This window comes from Pterocles gutturalis, unplaced genomic scaffold, assembly GCF_000699245.1.
Source record: "Pterocles gutturalis isolate BGI_N339 unplaced genomic scaffold, ASM69924v1 scaffold7317, whole genome shotgun sequence".
Lineage (NCBI taxonomy): Eukaryota > Metazoa > Chordata > Aves > Pterocliformes > Pteroclidae > Pterocles > Pterocles gutturalis.
In genome coordinates, this window is record NW_010112613.1 from 9,282 (window position 1) to 29,439 (window position 20,158).

Sequence of the window (20,158 nt, forward strand, 5' to 3'; positions counted from 1 at the left end):
TATGAACAGGTATCTCCCTGATGCAAAAGTCATTAGCCATAGTAAGATTGCCAGAAAAAATGGCTTGCTGAATGATTTTCAATTTTTGAATGATTCTTAATGTAGACTACTCATGAGAAATTTATTTCAATTATTAAATATATGAAATTCAGAATATTAAGTTAATTAGGTGATGTAATGTAATTAGTAAAGATAAATACTGCCAAGTAAACAGATTCCAAATAATGCACCAGAAATTATTCAGAGGAAGTCGGCAACAAGTATTAGTCTTCAAAAGGAAGTTGATGGTGTGAATAGTTATACTGTGAAATGTAAAACTCTTTTTACTGCTTTTGTTCAATATTTCCTTGAGTTCATTTCTTCCAGAAGCATTCCTTTAAGCATACTCATTTATTGAACTTTTTGGGAAGAGCCAACATAGAAGGAGGGCAAACACTAAAAACAAATTGCATTTTAAAACATTATTTTTGTTCATCTGGCTCTAAAAAGCTTACATAGAAAGTGACTTTGCCTAACCAAATCACTGAGATCATGTGCTTCTGAGTGCTTTCCAACTTAGCTAAAAAATACTGACTTACATCAAACAAGATTCTTTCATTTTTTTCTTGTTCCCTTTGGCTTTGTCTGCACTGTGTTACTTTGGGTTGGTGTTTTTTGTTGGGTTTTTTTGTTTGTTTTTTCTTAGCAGATTTCTTTTTATGTTATTACCTCTAACATGTAACTTGTAGTCTGAGTGATTATGTTTTATTTCTAAATCATTTGAGTCAATTATGCTGTCTATATACCCCTGAAGCCTAAGAGATTTAGGCTCTGATTCCAGAAAGCACTGGAGTGTGTAGATGAACATTATGTTTACAGCAGTTTCCTGGATCAGAGCAGTGAAAAGGAATGGATGATCCTTTGTTATTTTTGGTCTATTATTTTTATTTCAGAAGTGTTGTGTTAGGAGCAGAATTACCGTCTTCTTATGTTGCAATTTAGTCTTGATAACTGCAGCTTCTCAGTAACATTCCTGCCCAGTGACTCATGGCAGATGTAAGCTTCTACTCCACAGAATTTCATAGCAAAAACAATCACAGCCTGGGAAGAGCTCTGGAATTCTTTGCATCAACTTAAGAAGATTTAACAAGTTTGAGTTCTGTCCAGAGGGTAAAGGTAAACATTTTAAGTACCTGTGAGGGAAGAAGCAAGAATTTGGGGTAATTGCCATAGTTATCGTTTAAAAGTAATACTGTTTTGAAGGCTGTATAACTGGTACAATGTTGCTAATGATGTATGAATGTTTTTTATCAGGATCTAGCTATTTTGCTATGATATCTAGTTAGTTAATAAACATCATATTCAAATCAGTAGTTCCTAGATTTATAATAATGTATGGTTGTATGAACAAGGCTGCTTTTTAAGCAGTAGATCAAATAATGAATTATTGTCCATTTTTCAGATGAGGAAAATGGGGCAATTTTTTAACACTACCTAATTAAAACAAAGCAAAATTTGTGCATGAGTCTAATCATTAAAACCAGTTTGAATTTTGAGAAAGCAAACAAAAATATTTCAAGTAATTATCTGTCCTTTTGGCAGACTGTCTCATTGTTATTGTATTTATTGGCAATGCAATTCTTATTGACATTGTACAAACAGAAATAGGCATCTGAATTCCATCTAGTGTGCTGTCTCCAGAATGCAAGAACAATAAAACAGGCTGACAGTTCAAAATTTTCATAGCACAGAGTTTCTCTAATGTCACCACATCTATTTAGTAATTTGTTATTGAAAGACTTGGAAAAACATCAAATTTAGGGGAAATTTGAACATAGGATTGATTCTCTGAGTAGCCTGTAAAGAATGCCCAGGCACAGAGAAGGAAAATGTACCTTTCTAGAATTTTTATTCCATAGCTTTGGAGAAATCTTTCTGCACAGCTGTGGAAGTGCACATTCCAGGTGTAATCTTGGAATAGCAAATGAGTAAACTCATATAGACAAAATTTCAGGGTTTCACAAGAGTTGCCCTTAAACTTCAATTTTACTAAAACAGAAAGTGATTCTTTTTCGCAGGTAACTGTTAAAGGCTTGTGTTTTCAACCTGAAAATATTACACTGTTTTCTCACTGTATCATGATGTGTGACAATTAATCTATGTCTACTGTCTGAGATTAAGATTTTCCTGGAAAGGGATCTCTCCTGCAGAAATTTGGGGTTTTGTTAAAACAACACAGGTTTTATTAAAAAAGTCTTGGAAGTCTCTCAGCACTTATTAACTCTTTGGATTCACTAGCATCAACATCACAAAAAAAAAAGCTAAATTATGGAATAGTTTTAATCTGTGACATGGATTACGATTTGTAATTTTTTTCTGGTTTTTGGTGTGAATGTTTTTATTGCATTGTATGTGAATGTTTATCAACACTTGTGTTCTTTCCCTACTTGTTTTGTTTTGTTTTGTTTTGTTTTCTACCCTCCACATGCATTTCTGTATAATACATTTTAAATAGCTATGTAACAACCAGTGTAAATATTTAAATGTGTGGAAAAATTAGTTTAAGAAACTGACTTTCAAAGCAGTCTTCCTAGAGCAAGATCTTAAGCTTCCCTTCAACAGAACTTTAGCTTTACGTATTACCAAACAGCATGGATATACACTTGAAGAGAACTGTTACTAATACAACCTTTTCTAAAACTTTTTGTAGAAATATGGAAAACTGTGTAAACAGTCATCCACATTAATTCCAGGACTGAACCTGTTCATTCAGTTAGTGTATGCAAAGCGCTTTGAACATATATGGGGCTTGACCCTATTTACCACTTTTCTTACCACTGTAAGGTTGACCACTCATGTGAATCTCATGCCACTGCAACTGTGGGATCAGATATACTATGAGAGTTTATACTTGCTGAGAAATTGGTTCAAAGGTGCAAGGTACTGCCCCTTCCAGGATCAGCATTCCTCACTGTCCTCCACCTTGCCTGGGTCTCTCTGCTGGGCAGTGACAGAAGCAGAGAAACACCATTAGGTCAAACATTTCCTTTCAGAGCTTGAGTTTTCATGCCTCTTCCTATTCTTTCTCCTAGACCTTTCTCCTTTTCTGGGAGGACAACAGCACAAAGATTTTGGTCCCTCCAACCCTTGTTCCTGCTTCAGGTGCACTGTTTTTTTTTTCCTCAAAGAGTCACCCTTTAAACAGAAAAGTGACTTCATCTGAAGATGACAAACCAAACCAATTGCACACACTCTACACTCCTCAGCTCTTTGTTCCTTTTGTGCAGCTTGCTCAGTAGCTCACATGTGCTGTAAGGGATGTGATCTGCCTTGACTTCTATTGTTTTTTTTACTAACAGAAATTTCTATGAACAGCATGCAAGATTCACTTGATAGTCTTTTTAAAAAAAACATGAGTGGAAGTTTCCATAAAGTTGGTGTTTCAATAAGCACATCGTGATACTGTATCATTAATCTCTATTACAGGTCTTATGGTTTATCTAACCACGTATGTTTTAACATGTAGTTGGCCGATTTAGTCTAATGAGTAGAAAAAGCAGAATGGACACATATTTTGGTTTAAAGAGGCATTTAAGTTAAAAAAAAAAAAAAGACAAAATATTCCTCAGTTGATACTTTGCAGCAGTTTAACTAATCAATTTGGAATTGGTTCATGTATAATCTGTGTAAATATTTAATTGGAGACCTTAGTTTTTCATCTGCGAGCTGAAAAGCACACATCTACCTTACAGAAAATTGTGAAGTTATATCAGCTAATGTTTGCAAAGCCGTGAGATACAATGGTGATTGCTTTGGCATATGAAATAATTCTCATATGAAATAATGGGATTTAAAATGCTATGGGTCATACAGTGCAAAAAATATGCATAGCTATCAGTTGAAAGATGTCATTCTTGTCACTGTTAGAATAAGAGCTGATAACTAAGATGCATTTTTCCCCAGAATTACTCTATAACAGTAAAATTATCTCTATCCTCTCCTGGCACACAGAAGGTACACAAATTTTCTTTAGGTCAAGGACAGCTAGCCCAATTCAGTTTTTTGTTACTTGAATATAACAGAGAGTTTTCTTCCAACTTGAACTGACCTCCTTTTCAAGGCATTTTAAAATTGCTTTTGTCTTGTTTCACAATAAAATGTGTGGGTTTGAATCTTGAATAGCTGTCCTAAAATACATGGAGAGCTCTGATACAAAGTGGCCTGAAAGGGTAAATTCTGGTTTTACTGGGTTTTGGAGTTGTACTTGATCAGACTCTTTTACACATTTGTAATAAGCCTAAAGATACCTTATATTTACAATATGTAAGAAAATAATTATGGGTTAAATAGATTATTCCAAATAACATGTATTCATGTGTTTCATGTGTTCCTCTACTTCACAGCTTCCAAAGAATGAAGATTTTGATAATGATTGATTTTGTCCTTGCAGCTAGCTTGATGGATGCCACTGGCAGTTCTGTAAGTTCTAGTAATTACATTTGCCTGTAGAGTCTCTTCTAAATATTTCATACCTTGTCCTCCATAGTGCTTACAGTGTATCTCTACATGCGATGGCTTTGGTGGAAAAGATTGGAATTCGGCACAAAACTGAAAGACTGGGGAAATAACCTCAAATGATGCTCAGTGGGAACAAGTTTCTGATAAGGAAAAAGGAAACAAATGCATAAATATACGATGGAAGATAAATTACTGGGCAATAGCACTGAAGAAAGTAGTCCAGTCATTTTGTTACTGGATCTGACATGAAATAGGAGGCAATAGAATATCTTTGCTAAAGAAGGTATCATATGATGCATTAACAGGCACATTGTACAGAAGGCATACAAGACAGCTATCCTACCATTCAGGGGTAATGCTATCTCAGAATAACACCTTTATTTTTGAGCAGCATACTTACAGAAAGACAAAACCCAGAACTCCTAAAGCGGTGGCTGCAGCAGTAGTATTTCTGGTCACTGACGTTCAGGATGAAGAATGTTTCTATCCTTTTCTACCTTGTCCACTTGCCATACAACTTTTTCTCAAATAAGATCCATAGCTTCATCTTATGTGTTCCCATGTTACTATAATTCACACTCAGAAACAATGATCAAAGTTCCTTCACTTCTAGCTCCCAAAACCTTCTGCTATGTATTCTGCCACTCCAATAAAAACCCTAACACACACTTCATCCACTGCTTAAAATACTTCTAACCTCAGCAGTCCTGTACTGCCAGTCTTGGCTCTCCTTCCTAGTTTGATATTCCCTGACTAGCAGGGACCTGTGAGATTGAATTGTTGATTCATAATTGCCTAGGTGGAAGTGGTTGCTGAATTTACCACTACGTGAGCATCACTGTTTCTGTCTTACATTATCTTATGGAAGCCTTTTGTTCAGATAAGTAGTTCTATAGGGGAAGAATAAGATTCATCTGCCTCTGTAATCATTTCTGCTCAGTGGAGAAAAATATTACAATTTTTATAGAAGCCTACAGAGAAAAAGACGTTACAATGAAAAGTGTTTGATTTCTTTTGATTTTTCATTTGGAATATCATGGACTTTGTCTGACCCTGTGAATAAAAACTGGGAAAATTCTGGAATTTCTAAGTTTTCTCATTTTAATCTCATTAAAACACTGATCTCATTAGAGATTTTTTTGGAGCTCATTTAAATTCTAAAGATACAGGAAATAATGCCTGAAGTAAAAATTTTGTATTTTTATAGTTTTCATAAAGTATTCTGAGTCTAATTTATAGCATCAATTTTAATAGAAGGTCATGAGCTGCTAAATAATTCACACAATAATGAAATACAGATTGTGAATGCACATTAATTGCAGCAGCTGGTTAAATATGGGACTGGATGTCCATGAGAAGAGCTGTCAACAGTTGTTAGATAATTGCTTCTCAATGTGTAGTACAAACAGTTGCTTCGCTGAAACAGACAGAAGAGGTTATGTTCAGTCTGGCTTCAATCAGTAGGCACTACTGTCCACTGGAGGCAGGCACAATCAAATTCACTTTTTTTTTTTTTTTTTTTGAGTATTTCAACATTGTAATAGTTTAACTTTGGTCCATACCTAACAAAACTTCCACCTTGAAGTTACACAGCTAACTTGTAATTGTCCCATGGGAAAAATAGGTGTGGAATTCCAAATATGAGAATTTTGTTCTTGCTGTGCAGCAGCAAAGTGTAATGGGACTTGTCTGGAGTTGACAGAAAGAAACATCAATGAGGAGGCTGGACTCATGGAGAGAAAGCAAAGTGTCAGATACCAGTACTTTTCTTATGTATGCTCCTTTCAAAACTCTATTTCTGTTCAGTCATTTCTTTCTTACGGTGTAGTTCACAGGCAGTATGGCTGGTGATTTCTTTATTGTTACTTACTGTTTACCAGAACTGTGAGCTTAAATCTGTTTCATTGGAAATTGCTACGTGTAATGTAGATCTATTACTGTTCACCCCATAATGAGTGTATTTTCTGTAAAGCAGATGAGAATCAGCTCAGTGTTAGCTTTTGATTTTCATGAATTAATTCACAATCTTTAAGTAAACAAAAAGAAGAGATAAACTTAAAATGCAGAGGTAATAATAATATTTAGAGACATAGCCTGTTGCAGACTTGTGTTTAATTTGATCCAAAGGAAAGGACCTTTTATGGTGGTATATGAAGTAGTGTCATACTGAATTTAGATACAAGTTTTTCTAATGTACAATAATATTTTTCAAGAAGTCCTTTACGTTTACTATATAATTTAATTACAGTAGGAGAATGGCTTTCAGCAGTATGAATAGGTGAAGTGATAGATGCATTTTCACTACACCTGAAAGAAACACACTTATCTGCCTGTAGCTTCCTCTACTTAAGAGCACAGAGTCCTACTCTGATCAGAACTGAAGGTGGCTCTTTGTGGCTCAGACCTTGCTGTGTGTTAAAGGGACTACCCACTTGAAGTCTTGCCTACGAAATTGCAAGGGCCTAGCAACAGGCGCCAGCATTTCCAGGATCATCCAGGTCTTTCCTATTGTATTTACCATGTTCTCCAAGGTTGCAAGTACTAAGCTAAGACTGATACAGGCTAACCTTCTCAATAAACACATGCTGCAGTAAAACTGGTAAGTGTGGCATGGTGGAACTGTTATTGTAATATGATTAGGATTAATATCTGGTCTAACTGTTAGCATGGGTTTTTTGACAGCTTTACTTCTATAGTTAGCATTAGTTCATCAGGGTGATCCAGCATTTTAATAATTCAGTTTTTCTCAACCCACCTAAGCAGCTGTCCAGTTCCCCATAATTTTCTGTATGCACTCGAGAGTAGTCTGAGAACTTGCAGAGACCCGTCCAGGAAGCCTCTTCTGAATTTCCCAATTCAGCTCAGCTTTTGTGAAAGATTTATATGAAACTGCAGATAAAAGTTGAGACAACCGCCTTGGAAAGACTTCATAATAGTGCATCCTTTCTTTGTAATATGCAACATGTCACACATTAACCAGTGCTTATGGTCAAACAACATCCCTCTAAGCCACTGTAGCAAGTTTGTGTCTGTTTGTGCACATATTTTTTCTTCTCTGATTTCCTGCTAGAAGAAAAGGAGAGTATGTTAGGCATCTCGTATAGCTATCAACAACTAAAAAAGATTTTTAGGAGAGTAGTCTTAAATAAGACTCTGGAGATATTAGGTCATTGGCTGCTTTGTTTACTATTCTAAAAAAGTTAGTGTTTGGTGCACATGCTTTTCACTTTACAGCTCCTCCTTGTGGTCAAGCGTCTTAATGGCTTCTCAGGACCTAGCAGCAAGCAGCCTGACATGGGCAGCCCAAACCCAGAGAGGCCGTTGAGCCTTTTCCTCTTGAACAGGTCACTGACAAACTGCCTAGTCCTGCCACATGTATATTCCCCATTCTTTTATTCCACCATGTATATTAGATTGCAGTTAAATATGAATTAAAGCAAGCATCTGATACACTTCAGAAATTCTTAAAGCAGAGGGCTATATTCAGGATTGTTCTGCAAAGTCAGCATGCCTGATCATCAAATTCTTCAATATGATGAAATATTGCAGGCAAATGGAACATGAAGGCTAGGAACCATTTTACTGAACTCAGGGACATATATTCTTTTATCTTCAAATACTCTCTTGAAATGTCTCTAGTTCATTTATCTATTCGTTGAAAGTGAATTGCATCCTCTCTAGTGAAAAAACAAAGGGGCCTGGTCATCTGCAACACTTATTTCTATCTAGTCATGACAGTCTATATGGATGTTCCTTGACAGTAGCAGTAGTAGCTTTTTAATTAGCACCACAAATTAATTATGAAAAAAATCTGCATGTAGTAGAGTAATAAAGTGCAGATTCTAGTTAATACTTTTAGTTTAATTCACAAAGTCTGTTCTTGGAGTTGTGGTGAAAGGTACTGAAGGGAGGTCAGTCTAACCAGAACCATGTTTGAGCTGCATAGAAACTTATAGAATGGTATCAGCTTTTCAGACAGAAGAAAAAAAATCACTGCAGCAAGAAAGTGACAGGAAACATTTTGGTGGGAGTGTTCATGGAAAATAGGTGAAGCCTGAGCCAGATACAAGTGAAAATATGTGGATACCACTGGAGAGGTGTCTAGAGTTCAGTGTGATAGGGCAATGTTCTAAGATATCAGCTCTTCTCTATGGATGGCAAATGTTACCAAACTACATCCTTAGCTCATGTAAATAATGTTGACCTATGAATAAGGTTGTACTAGTTTAGAACTACTGCATATTTGATCTTGCATATGAGATTTCCAAAAGATTGCCCTCTGATTTTGCTTTTACAGTGCTAGTTGTGCTCTTGTGCAAACACCATAGCTACTAAACTCTGTCTGCTTATATAAAATTGCAGACACAATGTTACTGATGCAAAACCTCATGTCACATTTGTAAAATATATCCTAAAACCCCAAAGGCTTTTTTTCCCATGTTGAAATCAAATTTCTTTAATATCTATTTGAAACTGTACAGGCTGTTTTAATTTAAGCTCCCTAGACTGGGCTTTGTTCACTTTGGCTATTTTACCATAGTCATTAATCTAAAACCAGTTATTTATTGCTCTGTGTACATTCAGCACATTGGAATTTGGAACAGTTATTCCAGCTCTCTTGCCATGTATCAGTATTTGCTCCAGGGTGAAATGAGCACTAGGTATCGCCATATCAGAATTGGCACATTTCTCACCCACCCTGCATGGCAAAATTACATGTACAAGTCACAGCACAATATTACTTTTGAATTTTTATTTTTCATGCATATTTGTAGCTTCCTAGGGATTATTTACTTTAGCATGCCAAAAAATGAGCTTTAAACTTTACAGTGTTTATGTTGGTAATGTTAAGATTCTTATCATAAGAAGTGTGTAATCTAAAAGCATTTGAAAATGCACAATGAAGTTGAAAACATATCAGTGTGGACTGTATGTCTTTAAAAGTCTAGAATTTTAGAACCTTCACAGTGGTAGTAGCACGCCTCACTGGACAGTAAATCTCTACATGGCAGGTGATAGAGAATAAGTGATCTTTATGAATAGGTCTGTACTATAGTGTTTTTCCCTAAAGTCCCCTCTGCATGTTTGCTGTGAGAGCTAGCAGTTAAAGCCACTAAAGAGAAGGTCTCTTTGCAATGCAAGCATATGTTTAGACATTCTGTAATATAAGAAATAATTTTAAATAGAGGTAGCAGTTGAGGTGGAAGTAAACATAGTGTCTGTATGAAATTGTGACCAAAATGTTTTATTCAAGTTTAATTTTATTTATGGTTTGGTTGTTTTTTTCTATCACGTTAGATGTGACAAAAAATTGTTAATTTTACAATACTATGTGTTTTCCTCTCTAGGATCTACAGAACTGTTTTCAAGAGCAGATACGACTTCAGGGCCAGGTGAGGCTTCTGGAACATCATGTGAAACATCAGCAGTTAAAAATTATACAGCTTTTAGAGAAGAAAGAGATTCAGTACAGTGACAGAGGAGATGAAAACAGTGTCATTGACTTGGGAGGAAAAAGACAGTATTCAGGTTAGAAATTAAGCTATTCTTTTCATTACCATTCATTGTAATGATACACAGAAGCTTCAGCACAATTGGGCCCATTGACTTGTTGTTTTAAAAGCTCATAGAAAATTGTTTGTTTAAAACACAGTGTTCAGCTTTTACCTAGGCCTGCTGCTGCAGGGAAAAATTGTTAATCTCACATGGTATAAATTAAATCAGGATTGAAGCGGTTTATTGCAATTGCACATAATTAAAAAAATATCTGTGAGCAATACATTCAGAATAAATATCAGCAATACAACAGATAAAAGTCAATAATAGACATTTACAAAGTGTTAATAAACAGTTACAGATTTCTAAACATCCTTCTTTTACTAATCTCAAAAAGTCCTAACCCACAGGGTCAGTTCACATTCATACATTCACAGGCTCACATGGGTTACAAGCACACACTGACTCTGTTCCAATCAGTAAAGTCCCTGAGACATGCATATTTACACACATAAGCCTGGCATACTGACATCTGCATGTCACTTTAATAATATTCTGTATGTTGCACCATTTTGACTGAGTTAGGTTCAGCTCAGGACATCATAGCTTCTAAAATACTGGTTTTAAATTGGTTTTGTAATCTCACCAGCATGCACGTGGTGATACAGTCCCCCTGCAATGGAAGAAGGCTAAGCGTATTAGCCCGTAGTAGCTGGAGTGGGGCCCAAACTCTTAAAATAATAAACCACCATTCAAACCAATAGTTGGATTGAAAATACAATTTGTGAATCTGATTCTTGGATGCTGTTTGTTTCCAGTTGTCCAGTGCTAAAGAGTCTAAACTTCTATAATTTTTAATGGCCTTGTTTGAATATACTTGTAGAGTTTATGCTGCTGGAACAAATCAGAACATATAACAAGGCATCAAATATAATAAAGCACTGTTAAAATAAAATTAAAAGCAGTGGGAGTCTGACTTTACATTTTAGCTGTTATATTTATTTATGTATTCAGCATCCTTGAATACTTTTTTTTTAATTATTATGACTGACTCATTTGTTACTGGAAAAGATTATTAAAACTGCATTTAGCTGAAAGGTATTTGTTCTTTATTAACATATGCCTCAGTTTATTTTCTTAAAATGTGATTCTAAATAACAGTTCTGAGTTGATCCAGTTTCTGATTATTTTTTTCCATTATTTTTTCACTTTCCTTATAGCTTGGAAAATGCATTTCCCTATTCAAACCGCTGTAGCAGTTTAATGTCAACAGAGCTGGATAATTTGTGGTTAGATAGTGAGGGAGAAATTCCACATTATACACACCTGCTAAAAATTGAAATATGCGTAAGTGTTTTGCTAACCTACTGAGAAAATAATGGACAAGAAAAGCTATTTTCTATACGCCAATCAAACATTCTCTAGACAGACAATTTAGATATTATTTAAATCATGTTTTCTGTTAGAGTTTATTCAAATCCTGGCATAACTATTTGGTTTCAGTATAAACTGTTTATTTTCTACGTCTAACCTTTACTAACACTTTTACTGAGAAGAAATATAATAGTTCAGAAAGTTCCAAACTGGCCTAGAAGTTCAGCCAACATGTTCATCAATGTTTCAAGGAAAATCTTACGGTTAATCAGCCCTACCTTTGCCAGGAAAAATAGAAATGTTGAAAATTATACGTCTTTCCTGTATGATTGCTTGATGGCAGATTACATATAAACAAAGAACTCCTTTCATTTTTTAACTCCTAAAGGAAAAAAGATAAGATTATATAATTACATTGCTGTTATATTTTCATGAGCTCTGAATTTTGTCATTGCTGTAAATGCTGATTAGTTATTAACACCAATGCAGACCAAACTGTAAATGGTATCAAGCTGAAGTGGTATCATTTTACACATACATTGCACTTTTTGGGGATAGTCTTCTGTGTATTTTTGTACCTGTTTGGTACAAGGGACAAGAGTAACAGGTCCAGCAATTGTTTCTGTTTTCTAACACTGGTGATTCCATACTCTTGTTTTTGGCAGTTCTCCTGTGGACTTTCTGGACATAGAAGTACATGTTTGTTTTTGAAGCTTACTGTGTTTTATGTGTAGAGAGATTATATGATTGCAGCAGGATTCTAATGTAGATGATACCATTGTAAATTAAAAGTGACACCACTTAAACCAGAAGAATTATTTTGCTAGTCAAATGAAAAAAAAAAAAAGATAATATTTTATGGTGGAAAAAAGATTCTTTTAAAGAAATGTCAAAATAATTACCACTTAATAAAGTTTTAAAGCAACACAAATACAAGAAAATATCCCAACTCATAGAAATGTGTTTGCAGAGGTATTTCCTTTGTATTAGCCTGGTTCGTATGTGGCTCTTACATGACATGACTTGATTTCTGTTATTGACTTCATTTCTGATTTTGCCAGTAAGTATAAGACTAAAAAAACTGTGTCAAATTAATGTTTTGTGAACAGACTGTGCCGAAATCTACAAAGATGGCCATAAGCAAAGTGGATTTTATAAGATGAAACCTATCCAGAGTCCTACTGAATTCCTTGCCTTTTGTGACATGTCTGAAGGGGGTGGTTGGACTGTTTTTCAGAGACGTTCTGATGGCAGCCAGAATTTTGATAGGTAGGTAACTAGACTTAGACATTAAAATTGGAAACAAAGTGGAGAAACATTAGACCAGATGGAGCTAAGTTAAATCTTACCTTTAGAATTATATGAATAAGTTGCTATCCCAGATAAAAGGGAGGATTGTTTATTCTGTGGGACAGTCTCAAGACGAGATACCACTTCTGTCTCTCTCTCTTTTCTGGGAGACATCTATTCTAATTTTTCTGACAGCTTGTGCATTTTACATGAGGACACTTCAATGTCAAATGCATTAACAACTGTTGGAGCAAGAATTCTTACTGATAAGGACTACCTTGTCATTTGCAAATTGTAAAAATCTAAAAAAGTGAAAATGTAAGCAATCTGCTTGAACTGATACACGATCAGCAGGCAAGTTTGAGAGAAACCCACCACAGAGTAGTAATTTGTAGCTCATGGCAAAATGCCTCCAGGAAAGATAAGATGTGTGAGAACTTGATTTGTGGACACCTAGCCTCCTTGCCTGTGACAAGACTCAAGCATTTTTGGGGAAATGTCCATAAGTGAAATTTTTAGTGCTGTGAGACTTGGATATAAAACCCCACAAATATTTACAGATATTAGAAGCAACAAGGTTTTTAGAACCTCTGCTTTGCCCAATTTGCTTTTCATGTATCTGCATCCTGCCGTGGATTTGTGTCTTGCCTGTGTTTATAATTACTGTAACTAACTTTACAATACTCTTATGAAATAGAGAAGTGATTCCCAGAGAAGATGAAAAACTGCAATCCAGCCAAGAAAACTTTGCTATTCTTATTTTATAAAATATGATCAGACAAGCTACAGAAGCAATCTGTAGCATTTTACAATTGTTACCACCACACACCACCAATTCTTCTCGCTTGCCAGAGACTACCAGCTACTGAAGTCACAGATGCTGTTTTCTCTTATGACTGCCCATCCACAGCCTGATACTTTCACCCATTGGCTCAAGTATGGTTGCTTCTCATCAAGAAAATAGGTCATATTTTTGTCCTCATTCGAACATGTCATGAAACCAAAACCACAGAGAAAGTGTTTCAAAGCCACTGTAGGCAGGGAAAAGATTCAATGCTTTCAGTATGCACAGTAATTCTTGAAACTATGCACCAGTATGAGCTCAAAAATTGTTTGAATCAGTAAATAAGTCAAAGCTAGAAACAGCTAGCTAATACCCCAATTTACAAAATTATATATCCAGCTGCAGGAGTTTCACAGCTTAATCAAAGCACAGAAAATAAACAAACAATGCTTGCTATACACCTACACATTCATTTAGATTCCCTGGATTTAACCAGGAAAAATGTTTTAACTTTGGGTAAATTGTGCTATACCAGAGATTGGACTGCGCTAATGGTAGTTCTTTTGGTCTTAAAATCTGTTAATCTTAAATAACATTGAATGTATCTCTTAGGACTACTCTTTGGACTGGGATTCAGTGACCAGTGTAGATTGGGATTCAGCCTTTCACATGTGAGAAATAAAAATAATTCTGTGAAGATCAACAATGTAAATAAGATAATAAAGTCTAAAGTATTCATTTATTAATGTTCCAATATGTAATGTACCTACAAAGAGTTAATCAGAGGACTACCAAGATGATCAAGGGCTGGAGCACTTGCCCTATGAGGACAGGCTAAGGCTTGTTCAGCTTGGAGAAGAGATGGCTTCAGCAGAACCTGAATAGTAGTCTGCCTGTACCTACAGGGAGATCACTAAGGAAACAGAGCAGTTTGAGAGCTTGTTGAGTAAACAGGCTCTTCGCGGTTGTGTCTGATGGGAGGATGAAAGACAAAGTACAGAAGCTGAGAGGTTCAGACTGGATATTAGGAAAAACTTTTTCACTGTGAGAATAAGGTTGCCCAAAGAGGATGTGCAGTCTCCATCCCTGGAGGTTTTCAAGAGCTGACTAGACAAGCCCTGAACAGCCTGGTCTGATCTCATGGCTGACCCTGCCTGGAGCAGGACACTGGACTAGGTTACCTCCTGAGGTTCCTTCCAGTTTGAATTATTCAGTGATCTATGATTGCACAATAAAATAAGCATCCAAGCAAACTTGCTTTTTTGATAAATTAGGAATTTATACTCTTTTCAGAGTCTGGACTGACTATGAAGAAGGCTTTGGAAATTTTGTTTTGACAAATGGTGAATACTGGCTTGGAAATAAAAATCTTCATTACTTGACTAATCAAGGTAAGATTTGTATTGTAACAATAGTGTTGTATTGTTTCTGTTTCTTTGCTGTAGAAACAGGCCTGTCCTGTTGATTAGGCTAGTTTCACCAAGCTGTTTCCATCTTTCTAATAGTCACTCAGTCTAAGATAACGTCTGCTTTGCTGTAGAATGCTGCATATACAGAACTTACCCATTGCCTTAGCCAGTGAATTCATATGGAAATCAATGACACCAGGATGTGGTCCTAGTTTAACTCTTGTCTTCAGAGTATAAAAATCTGATTTTCTTAGGTATATGCTTATTGATTGATTCTCACTGTCCTTTCATTACCACCTCAAATACCTTACTAAAATATAAGGCCTTTTTTTTTTTTTAAATATATTTTTTTGTGTCTACTCTTGAAAAACTTTATTGGAATAATTCTAAATTTTTCTAAGCTGAATTAGGTGAATAAAGACAAAGAATAGCAAAATATACTTTCATATGCATAAAGAAAGAAGATAAAAACCCATAAAATATGCTGTGATGATAAAGATTCATGATAGAAATATAGTATTTTAATTTTCTATAATACTCTGTTCTGAAAAGTCATGAGATAGGCTAGTTTAACCAAAATAATTTGTGTTGTTATTTTTTAAGGGAACTATACTTTAAGAATTGATCTAACTGATTTTGAAGGAGAACGGCGTTTTGCACAATATGCAAGATTCAGAGTTGCAGGTGAAGAGGTAATAAAATATTAAATAATGATTAGAGGTTTTAATGAAAATGTGGATTCTGTAGACAGACAATAAACATACAGATTCCTTAATTTTCATAAAGGTTTGTGTAGAACCTTATTATCATATTTTCTTTCTTACAAATGCTTGGAATTTTCAAATATGTAATAATAGTGGTTTAAATTTATACATCAATTTCACACTTTCTGTGAGATGTATGAATCATTTGGTTTAGCAGCCATAGATAAAAGCAATTTTTCTATTTTTGTTGCTATTACCAACAATAATGGTACATGATGTTCTGATTTGTTAATATGTGTTGCAAACTAACTCTAATTGCTTTTATTATGTCATTTATATATAGGGTTATTGACAAATTTTACCCCTAGTAAGCATCTTTACACTCGTTCATTATCTAGTACACAGTGTTTAAGTGGCATGACATTTCTGAGCATAAAACCAGTAGCAAATGGAACAGATTAGTTTCCTTGTTATGGTTTCACTCTCTGAAATGCTAAAGGCTAAAAACATATTGCATTACTTATTTTTTTTCCTTTCTTCACATTTTTCATTAGCATTCTTATGAGATGAGCTGTGGTGAATACTCTGGCACAGCTGGTGATTCCCTTACTGGTGGATTTCATCCTGAAGTAAAATGGTGGGCTGATCATCGAGGAATGAAATTCAGTACTAGAGACAGGGACAATGACAACTATGAAGGGAACTGTGCTGAAGAGGAAAAGGCTGGCTGGTGGTTTAACAGGTGTGTTGATTTGTTGATTTTATGTCAGTGTTCTCAACTGTTCTGCTTCATGCATATTCATACAATAATAACATATGGTAGAAGATAGGATTGGCATTTTTTTATATTTGCCATTTGCCCTTGGCCTCTACCAGAGATGTCAGTGCTGGTAAGACTGAGACTCACCTTAGAAAGGACAGCACCTACTGCACAGCTCAAGCTGGTCTGTAATAATAGTATTTGCCATAGGCTTTGGTCATCTTTGTTATCAGACAGTAAGGAAAAGATAATTCTGCCTCTTTAAGGTGACCAGTTTTTACACAAGTAGGTCATGTAGAGTTTGCAGATGTATCCCTGTTGTACTTCATTCTTGCATTTCACCTGCATTGCACTAGACCAGGTGTGGTAGTACTGCAGAATATCTGACAAGTTAAGATAGTGCTGGGTTATTAAGCCTCATTTTTTCACCTCAGTTCACAGCATCTCACTCATGTTATTTCTTCTATATCAGGGTGGGAATGCATCCACTCAGTTTCTGTCAGTGAGCATGGCTGGACTGAGAGGAAGATTTTTTAAAATATGGTTCAGTAAAATAATTTAAAAATTCTACTTACAAAATACCAACGCAAAAAGAAAGGATAAAACTGGTAGCCTTAGCACTGTCTGTATAGGCAGCTATGTTGTTTCCCTTAATTAATTAGATAAGTATAGCCATGAAGAGAAACTATGCAATCTAGCTGTGTAATAGGCTTAAAAGACAACTCAGGGAAGCATACTACTCTCTCACTGTGATCTCAGTTCACTTGGCAAGAGCTGCCAGAATGAATCAACTCCATTATTTCTCTCTGTTGTGTCATCCTTTGTTTCTGTTTTTTAACTACTCATTTTCCAAATTCTGTTTCCATAAGAAGTCTGTGACCAGCTTAGCTGATATGATGTACCTATTAACTCAATGTTTCAAAATTAATTACTTATTTTAATACATTTGAATATATTTGCATGGATGGTGGGTCAGTACAATGTTTGAGACATATGAAAAAAATACTTGTAGACAAAGTTTTTTTGCAGTTCTCACAAAAGCTAAGATATGAAAGGGAAAGGCAACTGTGTTGCAGATCCTTTTCCTGTTAAGTCAGAACTTTTGTGGATTTAAAGGAATATCTAGACCTCAAGTAGCATAAAACTCTGATACCATGCCAGCGAGTTCATTAAGAGTGAATCACCAACCACTTTAAGACAACTGTGTATATTTTTTGTCTTTTAAAAACTTTTTTTAAAAAATTTGGTCTGTACAAAAGAATGACCCCTTTGCAAAAGTAGCTGTACATCAAAACTTGGCAGTTATTAATACCTTGTAGTTGGTGCTACATAACTGCTAAAGATAGCTGACTCCTACCAGACTAGTACCCATTATGGCTGTGTAGCTCATTCTCTTAAAGTGGCAGTCTAACTGGAGAATGAAAATTAGTTACTAATAGTGTTATTCCACTGCCTTGCTACCAACTTTTTTATGTTAAGACTAACATAAAATTGAATACTGCAAAATACTTGAAAATTTCAGTATCCTTAAATCCTATCCAAAAAAACCAGTACTGGCAGGGAAAGGAAAGTACTCAGAACATGTATTTGTCATGCACAGATTAGCAAACATTGAAGAAATTAGTGCTCTTGGCTGGTTTGTATAGGAGCTCCCAGCTATCGAGGATTTTTTATAGCCAGCTCTATGCTATCGGGACTAATGAAATACAGAAACACCCAGTTACTATGGATACCAAGGGATGTGACACAAGTGAGGCCATGTGGAAGTAGCTCAGACCTAATTTAAAGCCACTGGTCTTGCTCCAGCTCAGCACTTGTTATCCTGGACTTCTGCAGAAAAATGGCCTCTCTGCATTCTTTTGTAAGCAAAGCTCTAGAAGAGATTTTCAGCTTGGATGCAAATCCACAAAGCTAGGTTAACTCTGGTACTACACCCGGGTCATAAGCTTTCCTGCATCCAGGACACTGCAAAGGTCAGTAGGTTAATAATTGGTAAAAGAATTGCTAAGAGTTGGACATGAGCTTATTTTCTCCCCAGCATTCCCAGTTTTAGTTACACCATGATGGATGATCACAGTGCATCTGCCAGGCATACAAGCTGGGGCCACAGATCTCACTAACTCAGGCTTCCTGCCTCACTAGTCATCCTGGAGACAGCATAGCTATATCCATGTGGGTCCATACTGGAGTCAGTAGGTCCAGACAGAATTCAAACAGTTCTTCAGGGAACCGACTCCATCTCTCTGCATCTGTCATACAGTTAATGTCCATGGATAACTGAGAGTTGACTGTACTTTTGAAATTATTGCCTTACGGTTTTTTACTTTAAAAATTAGCCTATCAGAAAGAAAGGAGGAATATAGGCTGACTTTAAGGTGTTTATTGACTTGTGAATAATGAATGTTGCTTCAGAATATCATACCAGTAATCACATGCCACTTGTTTCTTAATATATCCCGTTACTTCAGACCGTATCCAGTCTGCTACAGAATACTGTATAGTTTTGCTATTAGTGCCTCCCAGCACTGATTAAGAGTTGTTACTGGCTCATGTTGCTCTTGACAAAATCATGTTTTGCCTGCTTTCATCAAAGGCAGTAAAAGAAGGGGTTCCGTTGATCTAGATACCTCTTAGCAATTATGATTCTTGTAATGAAATCTGTGTTTTGATTCAAAGCAGACAGAGTGCCTGCTCAATGCAGAATTCGTATGGCTAGAAGGATTATGTCTGCTCTGACAAAAGCTTCTCATTCTCAAAAACAAAGTCACTTTTGATATCTGCAGTTTATAAGCTTTCAACCAACGTTACCAAAATTGAGCTTAAAAATTTTAAGTAATGAATAAGCATATATGTATATGAAAATTTTCCTGTGAGGCTTTTATCACAGTTTTCTTTTCAGTTCTCAAAAACTGCTGTTAATGTAAGCAAAGCCAAAGAGATTAAGATTTGCCAGTAATAATACCCATAAGGGTAATTTGGACTGTTTTCTGTTTGCATATTTTCTGGTCTGATTTTGAAATCCGTCATGGTGTTCAACGGATAGATATTAACAGCACTTACAACAAAACACTGATTTGCCAGCTAAACCAAGCCAATTAATTACAGTGTGCTCCAGAAGGAACAACTGGGTTTTTCTCTATATGGTCACATAAGGATCTAAACTTCTTTCTTGTAAAAACCAAATGAGTATGAAGGTTGTGCAGGTACTTATTCAAACCTTTTGGGTTTTGCTAGGGGGTTTTGTTTGCTTGTTTGTTTGTTTTAACCACTGTATTTAATAAACTGTAACAGCATTTCTGCTTCAGTGTGTAAAAGAACCAATAAAATAATGTACTTCTTATAGTCAAATGAAATGCCAGTCCCAATGATCCAGTGAATTGGTATACATATGTCTAATTAGCTGTCAGATTTAATGTATTTGTACATAGAAGACCACAGATAACAGGCAAAGTCAGAGTGGTATTCAGGGTTTGTCATACAAAACACCATCTGGGGTAACTGCATATCTTACGAGGAGCTACTCTGGAAGAACAAAAAGCAGCACAGTATTTATTTCCCAGAGTTTTGCTTGGTGTATTCACTGCTGCTACACGTGACCTGAACAACTCTGTAGCAATTCTCCACTGAGACAGGTAAACTCAGAGAGCTAGTAATGTCAGAAAACACATAGAAAGAACAAAAAGAATTTTTGTTTCAAAGACGCCAAGAGCGGCTGTGCCCTAATCAAACTGTTATTGTTTAAGCATATTGAAGTCCACAACTGCAAATTTTTGCAGCTGTCAAACCGGGCTGTTATCAACATGGCAAAGCAGTCAATGTGGTCTATCTCAATGTCAGTAAAGCA

At 35.7% G+C, this 20,158-nt stretch overlaps 1 protein-coding gene across 1 annotated transcript; it reads left to right on the forward strand.

Annotated features, from left to right (window-relative positions):
• Positions 1-1,040: 1,040 nt before the first annotated feature.
• FGL1 (fibrinogen-like 1) lies at positions 1,041-16,296 on the forward strand (the record flags this gene model as incomplete). The annotated part of the gene is made up of 7 exons (XM_010074124.1): positions 1,041-1,155; positions 4,383-4,458; positions 9,846-10,026; positions 12,477-12,636; positions 14,735-14,832; positions 15,454-15,542; positions 16,109-16,296. Coding segments are annotated over exons 2-7 (782 nt in total), but the record flags the coding sequence as incomplete, so codon positions are not given.
• Positions 16,297-20,158: the final 3,862 nt, after the last annotated feature.